The following is a 20,454-nucleotide window of genomic DNA, read 5'->3' as shown; positions in this document are numbered from 1 at the left end:
GTAATCATCCCAAAAGCAGGAATATATTTTGATGTTTCCTGTTTAGCTTGGAATTTAATATAATCAGGAACTTTTTCAATGAAGTTTTTGTTAAAATATAAAGTTTATGAAAAAAAATAGAATTAGTGTCTGATTGCATGCTGTCTCATTTTGCATTTGAAACCAGGCTACCTTCTCAGTATGTAAAGTAATTTGGGAAATGGAAAACAAAATGTGCTTCAAGATAGAGATGAGGTACACCTTCTGTTTTGTAAGGACTAAGTAGACAGATTTTGTTAACCAGTGCAGATGCTTTTTATTTTTTTGTTATATACTGTGAGGAGAAACTTCAAGATGACCTAGAGGTGCCAAACAGCAAAAAAGGCCAATCAAATTCCTTTTGCATGTAGAACACAACTGTACTGGATTCAGCTGTAGCAGTCATTTTTCTCCTTCTTAGTAGCTGGAGTGCTGTGGTTTTGACTTTAGCCTGACAATAGCACTGAGAATATATGCCAGAACACAATAGTAAATACATGTGTTTGTCATATTCAGTTTGATACCTCTACAGAATGAAAATAGCAACATTGGTGGAACTTCTCATTAGTTTACAATAAGTTAGAGCACCGCTTTTGAGTCATGTAATTTCATTTTTCATATCAATTGTAATTGGCAGGCTGTGTTTACAAATTATTTGATTATTGTTGTGTTGTCAACAATTATTAATTCTGGATCAACATGCAAGCCACTGTGAAAAATAAAGATCGTATTGTGAAATTTAGCTCATGTGATTTCAGACCATACATTTATACTACAGGGCTTTAGGGTATGTGGAACACAAGCTAGTTGAGAAAGGTAGTGCATTGCTTCATTATATGCTCTTTCATCTTCTCTCCTGGAAGTGTGTAATGCCTTTTTAGACCATGAGCTAGAGGAAAATAGCAATACTTTAAAAATACCAAGCCTTTAACTTCGGTGAGTGTAAACAGCTCTATTCATCAGCTGAGAAAGGTAAAGGAGTTTGAGAGAAAACATGTAACCCTTCCCTGCTTTCCTGCCTGTGAAGACATTGATATCAGTTTCTCTTACTGAGAAGACACGTCACTTCCTTATCAAATGCATTTGCAAATATTTGCGGGAAGATCAGTATTGCTTCTTTTAAGAGGTATATGTATCTTGATTTATTCCATAACACAGAGTTGGTTTATGGATTCCTTAATTTAAGTATCTTGCAGAAATATTTTGTGTCCATTACACAAATTAATTATTCTGCTGATCTACTGTAGAATCTCTAACAATAATTTATGAAAATTATAGGGTCGTCAAGGAATGAAAGGTGATGCTGGCCAGCCTGGACTACCAGGGCGATCGGTAAGTAGATGCTTAGACAAGATAATGTCGTTTCACAGTATTCCTGATGCAGGTTGGCTGCTGGACAGCTGTCTTTGACATCATTAGAAATTGTGGACTCTTCTCATACCTTCCTAAGCAATAGTTTTGGAAACACAATTATCTTACACTTAGGAATGTGAAATGTAAGAAATAGTAAACCGTTCAAAACAGCAAGAGTGAAAGAACAGCTGTACTGAATCAAGTCAAATATCCACCTGGGCAGTAGTGAATGTACAGGGACAAGCCTTTGGATTAGGAAAAGTACACCGATAACTCCCCAGGAAGGTCCCTCAAATTCTGATCACCTGCATTTGAATGTCTTCCTAATATAAAGGTTGCAGAACCTTTCCTGAACCCCTCTTCAGCAATGTTGTGTAATTGCTTTCCACTTTAGGAAGTCAAATTGTCTTGGGATATTAATCATATGTTTTCTGAAAGAAGAAAGCAATATTAAATATCACTTACTTGCAGGTTTCTATGTTGTAAACTAGGATTATGTTTTAAGGGGAAAAAAAAGGATTTTTTTTTTTTTCATAACCAGTCAGATGTGGATAATCTAAGGTCATTGATCTGCACATGTGGTGATGTAACTAATATTCCTTGGTTACATTTTTATCCTTGATTTTACTGGGGATAGAAATACTACATGGGAGATACTTACATGGTCTTGTGGATTTAGTTTTATATATTAGATAAGGTCAGTTGTGGACCAAGGGCCTTATATTCTTTACCTGTTTTATTAGTCCTTATAATCCTGAGTAGTAATGTCCTGTAGAAAGCAGTGCTACATTTTAGTGTATGGTGAAATTAGACAGAAAAGGGGGAAGAATATGACAACATGATACAAGACTGTTCAATATCCAGTTCCTACAGTAATGGTACTGATCCTACACAGTGCTGAATGAAATTATCCCTAGGTGTTCTCTAGTGTACCCTACCTATTTAATTTTAGGGGTTATTCTTTACCCAGAAGCTAGAAGGAAGAGAAACAGAGAATTTAAAATATGCACAGTAAAGCAGCAGAATGTTAAAAAATAGGACAATGGGAGGGGGGAGAGGGAAGAATAATAAAGGAAGAGTCTAATTTTTCTTTCTTTGGATTCATTCTGATAGGTGACAAGTGTAAAAGTATTAGATGGCATCTGTAAGTCATGCTTGTAAAGGCAGTAAAGCAGATATGCCTGTTTTATGTGAACAGTGCTGAAAATTGTTTTTGAAGTTGAATTATGGGCTAATAAAGAAATGGAAGTAAAAAGTATAGTGAGGGTGAAGACTCTTGTATCATGTATATGAAATAAATGGTTTCTCCTAAAGGTTCGTTTTGTTCTTGTAAATGCAAAAAAGCATTTAACTAAAGGCAATTACTATTTAAATATGTGCATATATAATGGAATGGTTAGCATAACAGTGATGTTTGTTCTGTCATGGATGCAGTTTACCATTCTTTTCCCCTCTAGGGAACCCCAGGTTTACCTGGTCCACCTGGACCAATGGGACCTCCAGGAGAAAGGGTAAAATTTCCTCATTTTAACTCTGAAAAGACCAAGTAATGGTTTTGGTGTTTTTTGTTGGGTATTTTTTTTTTTCCTTTGTTTTGGTCCATTGCCCTCCCCCACCCCTCTTTCTTTGCAATATCTATTTTCAGATGCTTTTTCAAAAGGAGACCTTTTATCAATATCTAGTTTGAGAGGTAAAAGCGGAAGGACTGGAAAAATCTAGGAGTGAAAACCTTCCCAGATAGCCATAGGCTAGCCAGATATGTACTATAAGAATTGCAATGCTTACTCTCCTGAGTGGGTTCTTAGATGCCTGCTCCCACAGAGCACTATGTCCACTGAGCAGAGCTCTGCTGAGGTACTTAGCCTTGCTGTCTTCCACATACTGTTGCTGCTGCACAGGATCCCTTTGAAATTCTGCTTTTCTCAGAGATATATCTATGAAGAATCTGGCTGTGGCATTCTTACTGTGAATTTGAATTTTGCTTCTTAACTTTTGGCTGTCTGGAGCTAAGTACTTTCTTTTGAATGGGGAATTCTGAAATGCCTTCATAATGAAGGGCAGGCACACAGGTATTTAACTGTGGAGGTGTTGCAATCCCTTTCTTCTAATTTCAAGTCAACTATGCAAATCTCTTTTGTCTTCACAATGGCATATCACCTTTGAGATGACTGAAGCAATGACTTACCTTTACAGTCAAAATTAGTAGCCGAGCTTATATACATTTATAGTTATCTTCTCATAACAGTTGGTAGCTGGGAATGAAAACAGACCACCTGTAGTAGCTGCTTGCCAAAAAGCATACCATTGGATTGGTGGGTCATTAGTGGACCATGGACCACCAATGTTAATATATGTATACTATGTTAGGTTATTGAAATTGGATTTCTCAGTATCTCTTCTTGCAGGGGAAGTATGTGAGAGGGAGGTTGTTCTTCCTTTAAGTGGAAACCTCAGGTTTTCCAGCTAATCTGAGAACAGCAAAATGAGAGATCTTCTCTGGACAGAGCAATGATTCCGTTTCTTAAAAATGTTGAGAGAGACTCATTCTATATTCAGTTAGTCAACAGATGCTGAACATCTCGTGAGTTGGCTGAAGCTCTCTTCCATAGCCTTCTACAGCCTTAGTTGTGATTGTTATTTTTATAAATTACATTATGGATAGGTTTGAAAATATGTGCTAGTAGTAACCATGAGTGTTGCAGTTACATAATCTTAAAGGCCATTTTAATTGAGCTACAGTCTTAAATAAATTGCTAACCATGGTTTTGTTTTTGAACAGGGTTTCACAGGAAAAGATGGTCCTACAGGTCCCAGAGGCCCACCAGGACCAGCGGTAAATATAATTTTGTCTTTGATACACTATGTAATAAGAGAACTGATCAGAGAGAGAACCACATTAACATTCAGTTTCTGTCAAATATGAAATGGATCCTTTTTTCAATATCCTAAATAGATCTGGGAAACTCTTAGTAAAAGGTGAGCAAACAGCTGCATAAAGCATGTATTGACAAACATTTGTAAGAGTGGTTTTGAAATTGATTTCTTCCAGTGTAAATAAGGGAAGGACCAGTTAACCTGGTACTTCAGCCGTGATTTTTAAATGCATAGCTAGATTTGCTAAAACTAATCAGCTTATTACTTGTATTCTCATAAGAAAAACAAAACCAAGCCCTATCCATGCAAGTTTTTCTTGACAAGAATATTTGAGGATTAGTTTTTTCTTAAAAAGCTACTTCATTGTGTTTTGTGGGACCATGTTAGAAAACATGCTGGTTGTTATGAGAAAAACTCATGCTGGATGAGATAGCCTGAGATAGGCAAGTTGCTGCAGCTCCATGTTGTCAGGTCCAGCCAGTAGCAAGGTGGAAGATGTGTTCCTTGTAAGCAAATGCACAGAGCACACATTTATACCAGGTATTAAGTATACCTAGTGTGTATATAAATAATAGACAGGAGTCTCTCGGACAGGATATTATATTTGTGCCCCCTGCTCTCCCACAACTGTCTTTCTTGTGCTCCTTTGTGGGTGTTCAGATAAGCTTCCATCACATAACCTAACACTAGTCTTTCATTTGTTCATATTTATCTAGTATCACTAGAATGAATTTTATACACTTCTTGTTGTGGACTTTTACATGGATCACAGATCTGCTAGATGAAGTTAGAAGGCCAAACTGTTTTGTACTCCATTAGGAATCTGTCAGTAATAGTGATCCCAAAAACATGTAGAAACTCTGAATTTTTAGATTCAGAAATACCTGTTAATCTATGGTGTTATGTAAAAGGACACATTTCCATTAAAAAAAAACATTTTTTTATGAAGGAAAGTTTTTGAGCCTGATGTGTACCTAGCAGAAAAAAAACCCAAGACTGATAGGACCCATTTTCAGTATTGCTTTACACTCAATACAGTAACATATTTCTTATTAGCACTTAGGCAGTTGTGGATTTACACAATTCATTTTACATGTTGTCCACTGTAGGGTGCCCCAGGAGTTCCAGGAGTTGGTGGCCCAAGTGGAAAACCAGGAAAACCAGGAGATCGTGGGACACCAGTAAGATAATGATACACTTAACAGTATCAAATTTAAAATTACACTTTTTTGATGAATATGAGACTTCTTCTTGCTTTAAATACTTGTCTTGCACTTATGACAGTGGTTAATACAGTGGAGCTGACCTAAGACCGCAAGCCTGTTTTGTTCAAACAATTTTATTTTCACAGTGTGCCATTTTGCTGAGTTTAATAGTTGGGGCTGGAAATTGTGGTCTCTGGTTTCCACTAAAAAATCGTACACTATTATGTGCCAAGACATGTATTCCTACACTGCATGAGCACAAAGAACTAGGTCAGCAAAATGACTGGAAAGTCTTTATACTTGTGCATGTGTATGTGTAGTAACAGAGGGATACATTGCTGAAGGCGGACAACCTTTGATAATATTACATAATAATTTCTGGTTTGCAATTTTTTTGTGCCTTTTACAATGATATTGCAAAATTATTTGGGTGTGGTTTCTGTGAGATCAATTCAAACTTTTAAAGTACATCCTGAATAGGGAGAAAGAACAGGAGGTGTTGCCTCCCACCAACAGTTTCTTGAGAAATTTTAACTGATTCATTTATAGGATCTCTGAGAAATTATGTTTGACTCAGGAGTGGAGACACCAATTGAAATGAGAAGTCATTCATTACTTCTACTTAATGTCTGGCAATCAGTCAGAATTTTCCATCCTGTTTCAATGTCATTGTGTATACAACAGCTGGATAATTTGGAAGAATATGTAGTAGGCTGTGCAGCTTGATGGTTACAAAGTGGAAGTTCCCAGGAGCACCTGGAAGCTGGGTCATTTTCTCATACACACATTGAATTCAGTCTGCATTTGCCAGCCTATAAATCCCATTTCTCTTTGCAGTAGAGGACACAGAGTCTTAAGAAAGCACTGAAGCTTTCCTGACTTTAGACATACATTGCTAATGTGATATTCCTGCCAGGTCAGATGCTTGATAGCCGGTGCACAAGGTTCTGCAATTTGTTCACAAGTGAACTTCCAACTACCAGGTATATCCAAGTTTTCCTCCACTTGGGACAGTGGATAGCTGACCCAGTTCAGCAGTGAAGATCTTCTGTAGGTAAATAATGTGCATAGAAGGAAATTTGGCTACAAGCCCAGTTTCAGTGCTTTTGCAAAGCAAAAGCAGTCAACTCCTGGCCAAGCACCATGTGTAAGTTGTAAGTTCTCCTATGCTCTAATCTTAAGAGTTCCTTTCAGTTAGAAATACATTCTCCCCACCCTACCCACCCTACCCACCCCCCCCGGTGTTGCACTTTCTTGTAATGGGACACTGTGCATCATGCTTACCATTTCTTATGTTTCTAGAACAGATCCCAGCAGGAATTCTGGCTTGCACCTTGCACAGATGTTTTATCAGATTCCCGGTGGACGGAATTTCAACACTTTCCTTTGTGTCCAGCATTAGAATTGCCAAAGGTGCAGCCTGATAGCCAAATGCAACTTGCAGTGTCATGGTTCAGGCCTGCCCGAATCTGTAACTTCCTGTCCCGGAGAAAGATAATAAGGTTTTGCTTGCCTCTGATAGATACAAGGAGTAAATAATTTTTGAGCAGATCCTATCATTTTTTCCTCTACCTGAACAGTCTGTATTGCTGGTACATTGCAGAACATTTCAGGTAAAGGACCCCTGCAAAGCAAGGAATGTTACACCCCAGGCAAAAGATGAACAGTTATGCAAATTATGACAAGCCTTGGTGTTGTGAAAACATTCCCACTGACTGCAGTCAACTGGAGCTCTTTCCTGATGTGTTGAATACCTCTAATGTGCTAAACTGAGGCAAACCACACCACAAATGTGGCTGCAAACATTCCTCTACCTCAATGCGTACTTAGACTAGAACAAGTTGATACTTGAATTGCTAGCTGAATTTTCATGGAAATAGGAAATTTGACTTTTTTAATCTGCTTATAAGTACTTCCAAGAGAAACTTAGGTCATTTTTTTTCAGTGTAATAACAAAATGACTGGAAAAGGAACAGTAAGAATACAAATGAGTCAGTAATCTATTGAGAATTGAGCACTGGCTATTCTAGAGGAGGCTAAAATATCTGTTCTCTCTGTCTGTTCAGAGAGTGAGAATTTGGTAGTAGTCCTTACCCATTTCATAGGGTAACAACCAGCAAGGGTAAGAAAAAGTCATTAAGCTAGAAGAGGATATTGGCTCAAGAAGAAGTGGGTATGTTTTCTGTGAATGAATGTAATGGGAAATACAAACCTATTGGAGATGAAAAGTTCCAGTACTGCTATTTTATAGGTGTGAGAGTGAAAATGGCAATGGATGAGTAGACAGACTAAGTCATCTTAAGGTACAGCTGTCTTGTTTCTAGAACAAATTCTGTGATAACAGGGTCTGACTTTGTTGACTGAGAAAATCCCCAGGACATAGTGCAAGGCATTTATGTTTTCGGTATAAGGTGCTATTAGACTGATGTCTCCAGGACCAAATTCAACATAAAAACCTTTAAAGGGTAATCCTGAGCACATAAGGGAGCTATTTGTTGGTAGTTATCTTGGGTTTTGAGCATTTTCCATTCTCTGCTACCATGTGTTTACTGATCTTGCATCCATCCATCCAGATATCCTAGATGAAGTTTCAAAAAGACGCTGCTTTGGGAGCAGCGAACTGGTGGTTCTTGTGGGGAGCATACATTCTTTTGGGGAAAACAATTGAGTGCATTATCTTTTAAAGTAAAAATAGCAAAACTTCCTTTGTTTTGTCCTCCTTCAGCCATAGAACTTTGCTGCAGCCCCAGCCCTCATCCCACAGCTCAGAAAAATCCCACATGCAGCTTAAACTAGCTTTTCCTCACACTGACCTTAAGTGACTCCCTCATTGCAGGATATCAACAAAACAGAATGTCAGCAACAGCTGCTGCTTCTCAAAGTGCTGGCAAGCAGTTGGCTAAGTTACACTTTTTTGTCTATTAAAAGAAAATAAATTGAAACTTAAGAAGAATTATAACCAAGTGGGAAGAAGATGCAAATAGTAATTCAGTAGTTGCAGTCATAATTTTTTTTTTGTAAGTCATATTTCTAAAATACTCAGGTGGTGGAAAATTAACTTTGTTGTTAAAATAATCAGCCTCTAATCTTCAAATTTTAAAATTAGATTGGAATAACCTGTAGATTTCGAGTCATAAATCTAAATACATATTTGCAAGGTCATAAATTGAAGAATGAGGCTCATTTGATTTCAATTAATTGTAAAATTGACTGTACATCATATATTGTTATTTTCATATTATAATTAACGAATGGCCTTAGCATTCTTGTAGTTTGGGGACCTTTGTTGGCAATACTTTTGAACAATGTTGTACTTTTGTTACCAGAGCACCTTCTTGTCTTACCAACATCACTTGTGGCTGAAGACAGTCTGAAGAACTTGGCTAGTCAGCAAAATCATTTCTAGAAACACTGTATAGGATTTGAACATTTTAAGTTTGCTTATTTTTTCTCTTTTCTCTGTAGTTCTGCTGTGTGGATGTGCTAGCAAGTGAATTCATTGGAACATGGCATTTTAAGTAATTATTAGAATATTGCCAGGATAGTAGACCAGAAATCTGATTTCTAATGCTAGCACTTACCTAGCGTAAACAAGAAGACATACTGTATGATTTGCTTCCTGTCAAAACAACATGAGGTTGTACTATGAAAGCCTTAGAAAAAATGAAAATACAATGAGCAGGTATTATAGATATGTACTCAGAAAGGAAAGAATATTTGTAATTTTGATGGATATATTGTGTATATATTAGTAATTGTTTGGTGGCATAATTTATTCCAGTGGCACACTTACAGCATCATCATTCTAAATCTTTCATTTGATTCTGTACAATTAATTTTGCATGAAAGATCTGTTACATGTGAGGCAAATGTACTGTATGCCAACTACTTAGGGATGGATGAGCTGCCTCATATTTTCTGTAGCATGTCATGGGGTATGCAACAGTGCTGGAAAGAAGCTCAGCATAGGTTCACACCCTAACGTACTCCACAGGAATTTGTTTGCTCCAGACCTTGATAGGAGTCTATGAAACTGCATTCAAATTATGTCTTTTATGACCTCAGTGGAATGATTTGTTGTCTTGTGTTTTTGAAATAAATTGTGGGTACTGTAGGAATGTTATGAAAAACAGCTGCAGCCCACACTTAGCCTTTGCTTTGTTAATGGTGATAAAGAGAAATCCTCCTTAAAGAAATACCACCATGTAAAAAAGCAGTAATACTTATGATGTATGTGTTAGTATGTGGAAAGCAATGCAGAACAGCAGATGACCGTACTGGTCTTTCACCTCTGAAATATGCCTTAGAGTTCAAATAGTAATTTAGGCTACATGTGAAAATCCCTTTGAACTCATGCTAGCCCCTTTTTGTTAAATAGCAAGGCTCTTTAAACACATTTCTGGCAGGTGAATTTACAACAGATTTTTAGGACTCAGCTGTGTCCCAACTCTGTGTCCACTGGTCACCTGTAAAACTCACACTGGCCACTTCAGGAGCCATAGTTATGGCCAAAGTTTTGTTTGCACTGTCCTGGAATTTAGCACACATGGCATTTGTCTCAGTGTTCAAGAGCATTGGAAGTGCTATTTGTGATGGTTTCCTAAGCAAGTTTTGCAATAAATATAGTATTTTGGTTTTGTTTGGTTGTTTTGTTTATGCAGAGTAGATTGTGTGAGCTATCTCCAGCATTTAAAAACATCTTTTCAGTATACCTGATGTTTTTCCATCCATAAATGCATAAATATATAAAAATTAGAATCAGTCCTTCTGCTTCATTTCTTAGATAGTATTCTTGAAAACTGCAAAACTCACAACCACTAGAGCATTCAAGGGCAAATGTGAATTGCTGTTAGACAAAAGTTAGCGCTGGGCAGTTGTCAATAATTATAAAGCAGCTTAAGCTAAGACTTCCATGAGACTTTTATAAGACTAGAAATGGTTGAAAACTAGCAGAGAAGTTGTTGTTATAAATAGAATAAGTACTTAATGGCGTCTCCATCTTATGTGCCATCTCTTAACACAGGGTCTGTTTCCTGTGGGCTCAAGGAGACAGCTACCCTTCCTAGACATGTGTTATTCTTCCTAACTTACCTTCTTTAATGATAAGTTGGCTTAAGACTTAAAATTAAACAGTCATATATAACTCATACAAGACCATTTACCATTTACAGAAATGTAATGCTAAAAATTCAACTTTTAAATTGCTAGTGTGGTTCCAGTATCAGAATACATCAGTTCCTTTGGCCCCAGTTTGAATATTTCCTTCAGATATTTTTCTTCCGCATCTGTCAGTGTATTTGTTCATACACAAAAGATCACTGCTTGTCCAGTCTTTTCTGGCACCTGCTTTGGCATCTTTGAAATGTGAAGTTCAAGGAGGACTAGGTCTGTTTTCCTGAAGAAGCCAAAATGTGTTCTAGAGTTGCATGTCTCAAACTTATAGGTGGGGTGGAATAATATAATCCTTCAGTTGCTTTATTTTTACTGTATTTATTTTAGGGTGCACCTGGAATGAAGGGAGAAAAAGGTGACAGGGTAAGTCTTCTTTAAAGTCCGATTTTTTCAGATTATTTACTTAAAAACTGTATCTTTAGAAGCATAGATGCTTATTAATAAAACGCTTTGGTTTTGATTATTTAGGGTGACATCGCTTCTCAGAACATGATGCGAGCAGTTGCAAGACAAGTTTGTGAACAACTGATAAATGGTAAACAGTGTTGTTTGCTTTGTTTCTTGATCTAGTAATTTACTACTTTGTAAAAACAGAAACCAATGTTTTAAATGTAAGGTGAGGGATACTGGGCACAGAGCATAACAAGAGCCTGAGTGATCTGATAGCTCTCCGATGCCAATGATTTGGTGGAAAAAAATGTAGCACTAAATCTTTGCCAGATCGAGATGTCTAGTGTGATCCTGAACTAATCTGTGATCTTTGGAAATATACATGAAAGTCTAATGTTCTGTGCAAGGAAGGTGACCTTCCTTTTGTCAGTCTGGTCCAAAATTACTTCATCTTTGTATAAAATCAACATACATTTTCTCATTAAACATGTCTTATCTTCAGAAGGAACGAATCGGAGAGAAAAGGGATACTCACTCCTAACAGGAAAAGACACATGAGTGTTGGGTAAATACTGTGCACAGTATCAGATGTGCTAAGCAAGTAAAAATGATATTTATTTGGATAAGCACTCCAGATTGATTTCCAGTCCTCTGCTGCCACACAGTGCAGCTCTGCAGCCCATGGAAGTATTCTTTACAGTCTTTCTCTGTCCCTGAAGTAGTGCTTTTGCTATCAGTACATCTTCCAAAAAGGACAGAGACAAATGTGGCCATAACTTGTTCTTAATATTATTTCCATAATAAGGGTAAGTTCTGACTCAGGTAAACAGATAAACTTTTTTGATCATTAAGAGTGCTTGTGCACAGGGAGGAGGACAGTATGTTCTTTTTATATGTCTGTTATGGCTGCTATTTAAAACATGTCAGCACAGAGGGAGAAAAATACATTCATGCATGTTTTAGACTTATGAATAAGGACGTATCTGAGATCTTTTACCATCTCCTTTTTGAACATCTCAGCCTTATTTTTTTCATATTCAGCTCAGCTTTTCAGGGATATACTAATGTGTAATGGCATATTACACTAATGGGGTAGATAAGGCCACCCATTAAGGGCTTCTTTCTTCATTATTTCACAATGCTGTTGCTTTTATTCAGACACCTTTCTTTGGAAATAAAATTTGTCTATATGCATAAGGTATATAGGTACAAACCTATACATCCTACATGCTTAAAAAAGCAACCTTATAGACTGTACGCGGCTGTATCTTACCTGAATAATTTATACTGTGTTTGTGGTAGCTTCAGAGCTCTGAAAGTACATAGAAATGTGATCCTTAACTTTTACAAGTGTAACAAGTCCTTTCTGTTCTTCAGAGTAAAAAGAACCTTTAATTAGAGCTCTAAGAGCAAGAGTATTGTAAACAAATGCTTATTTTGTGACTTTAATTGCTTTAAAAGTGTTTTTTATTAATGTTACTGGCTTCCAGATGTCCCTTTCCTTTCTTCCCTCTGTCCTCCATTTGTGTTGTAACTTCTTATCAGACATTCACATTATGTCTACCTAATTCATCTCTACTAGTTCACCACTAATTTAATGAATGGGGACAAGGATAAAGTTTAATGAAGAGAGATAAATTGTTACTTCTTCCCATTATGATAAAAAACTTTCACTCATTTCACAGAGCTTATTGAACCATTTTGCTTTCCTTTTGAAGGTCAAATGAGCAGGTTCAATCAAATGCTGAATCAAATCCCGAACGATTATTATTCAAACCGTAATCAGCCAGGGCCACCAGGACCACCTGGTCCCCCAGGAGCTGCTGGGACTAGAGGAGAGCCTGGACCTGGAGGAAGACCAGGATTCCCAGGACCTCCTGGGGTCCAAGGACCACCCGGTGAAAGAGGTGGGTAGATTCCAAGGCAGCTGTATGTTTCACAGTGGACATAGCGCAGAGGCTGCCAGAGGAGCAGTCTCATCCATTTACCATGTCAGATGTGGAAGCCCACACTTAGCAGTAGCCTGTTAGGTCAGTTGGATTGCATGAGGGACACTGATGTTCTGGAGGACAAGGTTAATTACATCAGTACTTTCCTCTGTCTCTCCCTTGCTCTTGTTTCATAAAACACAAGGTGCTATAGCATTTTGGCTGCTTCAGCAGGATATCCTATGAAAGTGAATGTTCTCAAGAACTCTTCTGGCACTAACCAGCTGCATCTTGAAAGGCTGTTTGGAGTAACACAACTCTTTTCAGAACTCATTACAAAGAGAGAAAATGAGTCATTACAAAGAAGAAAAAGTAGGAGTTGAAAGAATTAGGTCTACATCCTTGGCTCTTTACAGCACTCTGAAGGAGGGAAGCAACTCCGAACTGAATTTTGGCATAAGGGTATACCTATTTTGTGGCTACCTTGGATCACTGCAATGACATGCAGTGTCTGGACTGTGCTATGTTGTGGCCTTTGCTTATTCCAGCTACTCTACTGTAGCATGAAATCAGTGCTGTGTTATCTAGCATGTATTTTAATATAGTCTTTAAAACAGACTAGAAAAAAAAATCAAGGAAGAATGAATTTCTGAATTCTGCTTTCTTAAACTTATTTCATCATAATTGTTTCTAGGAAAGTATAAAGCATCCTTTGTAGCAAAAGTATGCAAGCTTGAAAACACCTTCCTATTTGTAGCTTAAAATAATAATGTTCTGTGTTTTTTTAAGTATCTCAAAGACTTTTCTAGGTCTGAGAAACTTTGTTCACACTAAATTACATCTGCATCCTACTTTATTTTTAAGTTAATGTATTTAAATCCAAATTATTTTCCCAAATGCACATTTGGACATCTGTACAAAATAAGGTTTGACCAGCCTTGTTGCATTAAGTAATGGGAACTAAATATTAATACCAGTGAGAGAGCAAGAAGTAGTTGCTGATGTGGCTTCCTTCCTTTGGTTTGTTTTGTTTTTTTTTTTAAGTGCTTTTCTTAATTGTTTGTCTTTGGGTTTTTTTTTATTCTGTAGGAATTCCTGGAGAGAAAGGTGAAAGAGGGACTGGATCTCAAGGACCACGAGGTTTGCCGGGGCCACCTGGTAAATATTCTTGTTTTGTCAGATTACAGAAAAGTAGGAGAAAAAGACAAAATTTCTTCATAGGGAACCAGACTACACATGGTGAACATACATGCTTTTGACATGTATTAGAGTTTACTGGGAAAAAAAAAAGGATTTTTGGATGTGGCTAATAGGTGTTTATCATGTAATTTATTCATCTGGCATGCTTCCTTGTGTGAAAATATATTTCCTGAAAGTACATTGTCCAAATATTTGATGGATGTTTTCATAAATGTTATCAGATGATACTTTTGAAGTCTCTAGTTCAATTTTTCATAGGTTAATATGTGATTACAGAACTACAAATTGCCCCTGACTACAAAATATTCCCACATGCAGAGTTACAAGATGGCAGATTCAGCCGATTTGAACACTGGTTTTGCTCTTTGTATCATGCGATATTGTTCACTGATTCCTTGGCAGAAATCGGCTCCATCATTTGTTTCTGCTTGCAGTTTACTAGGCTAAAATGGTTTTTCGTTACAGGACTCATAAGACGCTTGCAGCAAATTGTAGCCCCAGTTACTTTACTTTTTCTGCTAACCATAATAAGATTGGTTCCAAAAAAAACATTACCTCATCTATCCTGGGGCCACAGGGCAGCAGGATTAATGTACTCCTATATTTTAATTGAAATCCAGTGTGCTCGTCTAATCTAGTAGTTTCCCTTGAGATCTCTGTATCTTACACAGACCGGAAATAAACCAGAGCATTCATTGATGTTTCTTACTTGGCTCAAACCTTACTAAATCCGTTTCTGTGAATAAATCCTTAAATAAGCCACACACAGGGAAGCAACTAATGATGAGTCATATTTCTAGTTTTCTTTTGTTTTTCTTTCTGTTGACCCCCATATAGCAGCAAAGTGCAAGTGTTTTCTCACCAAAGACAACCTAGTCTGTGTAGTCTAGACGGCAGTAATGTTAGCTATTTTGTCAAGCTGGCTCTTAAAGAGAACAACCTCCCAACCTTTCAATTCTAAAATTAGGTCCACAAGGAGAATCTAGAACTGGTCCACCAGGCTCCACAGGATCACGAGGACCACCGGGGCCACCAGGTCGTCCTGGAAATGCGGGTATTCGAGGTCCCCCAGGACCACCAGGATATTGTGATTCATCCCAATGTGCTAGCATCCCTTACAATGGCCAAGGATTCCCAGGTAAGTTATGAGCAACTTCGCTTGCCTTAAATAGCCTTCATAGATGTGGCTGTTCATATTAAGCTGCTTTACATGGAGCAGTCCTGCTAGCGTGGACTTAACTGAATCAGAAGGAAATGGTTGCAGTGAGCAGGCCTGCCTCATTGTAATGTGCAGGTATATAAGCAGTCATTTGGACTTTGATTTACTTGATTTTATGTGTGGTTTGCTTTAATTAGGAAGTGGTAACTAGATATTTTAGTTGTTTTGTCTTTTTTTTTTTTTTTTACATAGATGGTTAGTAGTTGATAAGGTTGCTCATAGGATTTAAGTGACCATTTTCTTCTTCTTTTTTTCCCCTTCATCCCCACCCCTTCCAATCGTCTTCAGAACAAGGTTGAATTCTCCATGTTCTCTTGAAAAATAAAAAGAATGCTGTGGTTGGCAATTTTCATGTGTCTCTTTCTGAGCAATGTCAGGATTATTTATACAAAATTAATACCTGAAATAAAAATTTTCCACAAATAAAATGCATTCATTTATACAGTGTAGACAACTGAAAACCACCACTGTCCTACAATTTCTACCAAGTTAAGCACCATGGAGTCTCTGATTAGCCCTGACTAATATCAGCCTTCCCCTTTGTGATGTAGCTCAAAACAGTAGGCTGCTTCTAGAATCAAAATAAAGGGTCACAGTGGCTGTCAATTTCTGGCTGGTAAGATGCTACTATATTTTAACATGCAGATCCTACAGGACCACAGTATTGTTAACAAATTAATACGTATGCATTGCAACATCTCAAAATTTGCGTATGTAATACTACTATTGGATGTGTTTTGGTGTAGCATATTGTGCATGTACCCATGAAAAGAAAAAAAAGTAAAAAAAAAATATATCTATATATGTACACACTTGCAGACTCAGTGCTCCTGGTTAAAGAGCCAGGTGGTTGCGCAGATCTCGCACAAAATTCTTATTTAAATAAAAGAAAGAAAGAAAATCCTACCTGTGATTCATCAGTGTTTTCTAGTGAACAGCTATGTATACATATATAAATATATGCCTATGACTTAACTGTTATGTATTTAGTTGGATGAAAGTATGTTTTTGCACATCAGATGGACTTTTTAAAAGACTAACATCATCTTTGACCTGTTTCAGGTTTCGGCTAACACATTTTCTAAGTCGCCAGTGCTGCTTACAGTTTGAATACATGAAAATCCTGTTTCTGAGATGTTTGCGCACGTGCTTATTAGAAAGAGTCCGTATGGATATTTCACCACGGATATGGTTTTTGAACCATGTTGGCCTCATAAAATGGGGAGATACTTTTTACTAACACAACTTGTGAATGAGATAAAGGACAGTGATGTCAATTCATTAAGCCTGTTGCATTTCAATAGTAAAATAGTCTTTCTTTTTTAAAAAAAGACCCTGACCATCAAAAGCCTCAGTGGTGAAGGAGGCTTATAAAACTACTAACCAGCAAAGGTAATGCCATTAAAAGAGAGATAGACTTAACCTAGGAAACGAGAAATGACTTATGTAAATAGTAAACTAATTGTGGCTTGTAAATGATTTGTATGGGACTGTATCCACTAAAATCTGTTAACAACTCTACATGATGCTTTTGCATAAAAGCCTGCTGCTGCTTGCTATGTGCTGGAATAACATCTTTGACAACTTATGAAATTTACCTGTCTGTTGCTTGTTACCAACATGTCAGAATCGGGGCATGTGCCTTTTTTTCGTATGTAATCTTGTTGGATTCTGTAACTGCAGTTATAAATACCAACGTTTTATAATTATTTTTCTTCTGTTTTGCTGTAGTTTTTGGTGTTCCTGAAGCACCAGCTGTAACTCGGTTTGTTACGAGGAACAGCACGAGAAAATGACATGTACTGTATATTGCCGCTGGTGATAGTTATGTCTACACTTACTTTCCCATTCTCAGAGAAAATTAGTATATGCCAAACCCACCTATTCATTTTACCTGCTTCATGTCTTCTACTAATTACACAGTTTAAAATAAAGTCCAGTGCTTGTATTTACTGAAGTAGCTGTAAAATAATATTTTAATTTGATTTGCTTTGTGGTTTGTTTTTTTCATAGTTCTACAATAATTGGTCCCTCGCATAATTTAAGACTCTTTCTGCAATGTTTTGTGTATTATAAATATAAAACCTTTTAAAATTTTATCCTTTTACTGCCAAAAACTATTAATGAACAAAAGTGAAAAATACCCCAGTGAACTATTAATTTATATATTTATTATATGGAAATAAGATTGGACTAACATTATGTAGGCAAACTAACCTTCATTGTATTTGTGGATTCAAAGACATGTGATAACTATTATGTTCAATCGGACAACTATTTTCAACCAGAGCCATACGTGCCTGAAAGTGGACCCTATCAACCTGAAGGTGAACCCTTTGTAGTACCTATGGAGTCAGACAGGAGAGAGGACGAGTATGAGGACTATGGAGTTGAAATGCACTCACCAGAATACCCTGAACACATGCGCTGGAAAAGATCATTGTCAAGAAAAGCACAAACAAACCCATAAAAGATATGTGTCTTGTTTCGGTTTTTTTGGTTGGTGGTTTTTGGTTTTGCTATTCTTGCATTTGCAGATACACACAGGGAGAGTGCATAATTTCTCTTGCAATATAGCTTTCTGGTCTTTCATATCAGACGCACCCCTGTTTTGTATCTTGCTTATGTGGGGATAGCAACGTGTGTACCTAGAGACTTCATATCGCTCTGGAAATGCTTGTAAAATACTTCTGCTTATAGTGGCTGCCTACAGGTTAATATATGCATTCAGTTATCCCAGTGCTGCCTTTTCATTAAAATAATGTAAAAACAAATAAATAAAAAAAAGAAAACAGAAAAACCAAAACAAAAATAACCACAGAGCTGCTGCAAATTTTCTAAGGACTGTCTGCTTTAGCTCTACATTCTTTTTCTTTTTCAAATGCACGTTTGCAGTTAAGTCAGGTCACAGGTCCGCATTATCTAGTTAAAAGAAAGACACAAAAAATTCTCTCTCCTTCCAATATCATTGTCATTTTCTTCTATGCTTAGTTATACTTTTTTATACATCTCCTTTAAACACCACAAACATTAAGTAGCTGAAATCATTGTATCAACTGGATACAGTTTAATAATGCCTGAAATCTCCTTGTTGTAGACACAGTAACATTTATGCCAAATTGCAGTCAATCCTGCAGAGATGGAATTGCATGTTTATGTTGTATATTTAGTATGGATTTTTTTTTTTTTTCAGAATACAATGTTTCTTAGTTATCAAAAGCAGTTGGAAATTGTTTGCAAGACTATGGATATAGAATTGCTGCTTTTATATTTTAACTGCAAATTGTGAATTTCACTGCCTTATATTATTTATTTCTGAAATGAAAGAGGCATTTTTCAATAAAACTACTGAAAATTTATATGTCTGTTCATTTTTTTGAAAGGCACGTGAGACCGATGTGTGTGTATTCTGTCAGTATTACTTAATCACTTGGAAATGTCAGGTGGCAAGAGCCACTAGAATGGGAATAGTCTTAAAATAGGTACTTAAGCTTGGTGTCTAGAGGTGGGTGGATGAAAGCACTAAAGGCTTCCTCTGTCTGAGGTATGAATAAGACAGCAAACTCAGTCTGTAAGTCATTTGGTGAAGGAAATGAAAGAGGGGCTCTGAGCTGCAGTTGCTTTCTTGGTTTTTTGTTTCTGATGGATGGATGGCTGTTGCAGAAAAATAGGCTTTCCACCTGAGGAGCTATAGTATCTTAACCAAGGTCTGTCAGAGAAGTAGAAATGGCTTTCACCACAAAAGCTGGAGCAAAGCCTTTTGACTTCATTGTGAAAGCTGGAATGCCGTTTCTTAATATTATGCAAGACATCTGTCACAGAAGGGAAGCTGGCTTCCTGATCACTGAATTTTACCCTATACTGGAAGCTATATGACACATTTTAATGTGCAAAAATGGAAATTATACAACAACTCCATATGCTGCCTGACTGGTTATCAGTGAAATGAAATCCAAACAAATGGCATTTCAAAGAGTGATTCTGATTATAGCCATATGCCTTTTAGACTGTAAGAGAATAATTTCTAAACTGAGGAACATTTAAGAGAGAATCAAAGCCATTTATTCTTTATGTGTTCTTCTAATTGCAGAGAGTTAAGTATCAAAAACATGTCCTGCAGCTTCATGTGCAAGAAAGAAAAGTGTGTGTCTGGCAGAAATAAAGATGCTGCTAAAAATTTGGAGAAGTGATTAAAAAGGTTTTTTTCTGAATTGTGTATAAAAGTGATGTTTTGCATTGATCTCCCACCTGTTTTTTTCTGACATTGTGTCCCCAAGGCAAGCTTAATCAGATTCCCATATATTCTTAAAAAAGCTTCCCTTTTTATTTTGTTTAAAACATGTATTTCAAATTATTTTTCTACTTCTTCTCCAAATACACCCAATGCCTGCCAACCATGCCTCACCTTCTGTATGTTCTTTATTAGTACCAATCTTAACAGAGATGCTGCTGTATGAGTCGTGACCATCTCTGAACATGAGATAAATGTGTTTCATAAAAGTATTCCCATAATCCCGAAGCCTGGTTAACACTCCCTTCACCTGTGCCGCAATGTTTGACAGTGAGGCTTCTTCTGGTGGTGCATTTAGAAGTCAAAAAAAGTTTCACTGGCTCATCCAAAATATTGAGTAAATAGATACTTAAAATGTTTGGACAGCATATAAACAAGTATTTCCTGATGGAGACCAACAAGGAAGAACAACTCATTTCCAGGAATTCTCAGAGGAATGACTCTTGAGGAGGTGTGGGTGCTGATGACACTTCTGGGAAAGCTATTGCAAAGCTGAGCTGAGCAAATCCTGGAGAAATGCAAATTCAAACAAGTTTGGGTTCCTGAATATCTCATGCACAACTGATCAGTTTACATAGTCTGGCAGTTTTAAAAAGGAAAATGTTTAAAAGCTCGGTTTTAATTGTATATGCTTTCTGTCCTTTTGGCAAAAACTCTGCATATGAACAAGCAGGTGGGAAACGGCTGCTGCTTGTTTAAAATTAGGATGGAGCATTGCAGAGAGGAGCTTAATGAAGACAGTCTTTGTGCGTCCCACAAATATTTGCTCAGAGAGCAAGTTCTTTGCATTCCTGTTAGTATGGA

The 20,454-nt window shown here is 37.0% G+C and overlaps 1 protein-coding gene across 1 annotated transcript in view; it reads left to right on the top strand.

The window, feature by feature from the left end:
* The window catches only part of COL12A1 (collagen type XII alpha 1 chain), a 101,762-nt gene extending 83,044 nt beyond the window's left edge, over positions 1–18,718 (top strand). Inside the window, exons 57-66 of the mRNA XM_062608211.1 lie at positions 1,297–1,350; positions 2,829–2,882; positions 4,151–4,204; positions 5,355–5,426; positions 10,950–10,985; positions 11,091–11,157; positions 12,731–12,919; positions 14,030–14,098; positions 15,108–15,278; positions 17,648–18,718. Of these exons, the coding sequence (XP_062464195.1) occupies positions 1,297–1,350; positions 2,829–2,882; positions 4,151–4,204; positions 5,355–5,426; positions 10,950–10,985; positions 11,091–11,157; positions 12,731–12,919; positions 14,030–14,098; positions 15,108–15,278; positions 17,648–17,829 (948 nt within the window). The 3' untranslated portion in view covers positions 17,830–18,718. The remainder of the gene's footprint in view (positions 1–1,296; positions 1,351–2,828; positions 2,883–4,150; positions 4,205–5,354; positions 5,427–10,949; positions 10,986–11,090; positions 11,158–12,730; positions 12,920–14,029; positions 14,099–15,107; positions 15,279–17,647) is intronic.
* The last annotated feature ends 1,736 nt before the right edge of the window (positions 18,719–20,454 follow it).

Source organism: Pezoporus occidentalis, unplaced genomic scaffold, assembly GCF_034315485.1.
Source record: "Pezoporus occidentalis ecotype Australia unplaced genomic scaffold, CSIRO_AGI_Poc_V1 ctg13, whole genome shotgun sequence".
Taxonomy (NCBI): Eukaryota; Metazoa; Chordata; class Aves; order Psittaciformes; family Psittacidae; genus Pezoporus; species Pezoporus occidentalis.
Note: the sequence above shows the minus strand (reverse complement) of the source record. Positions and strands in the feature narration are given on the sequence as shown.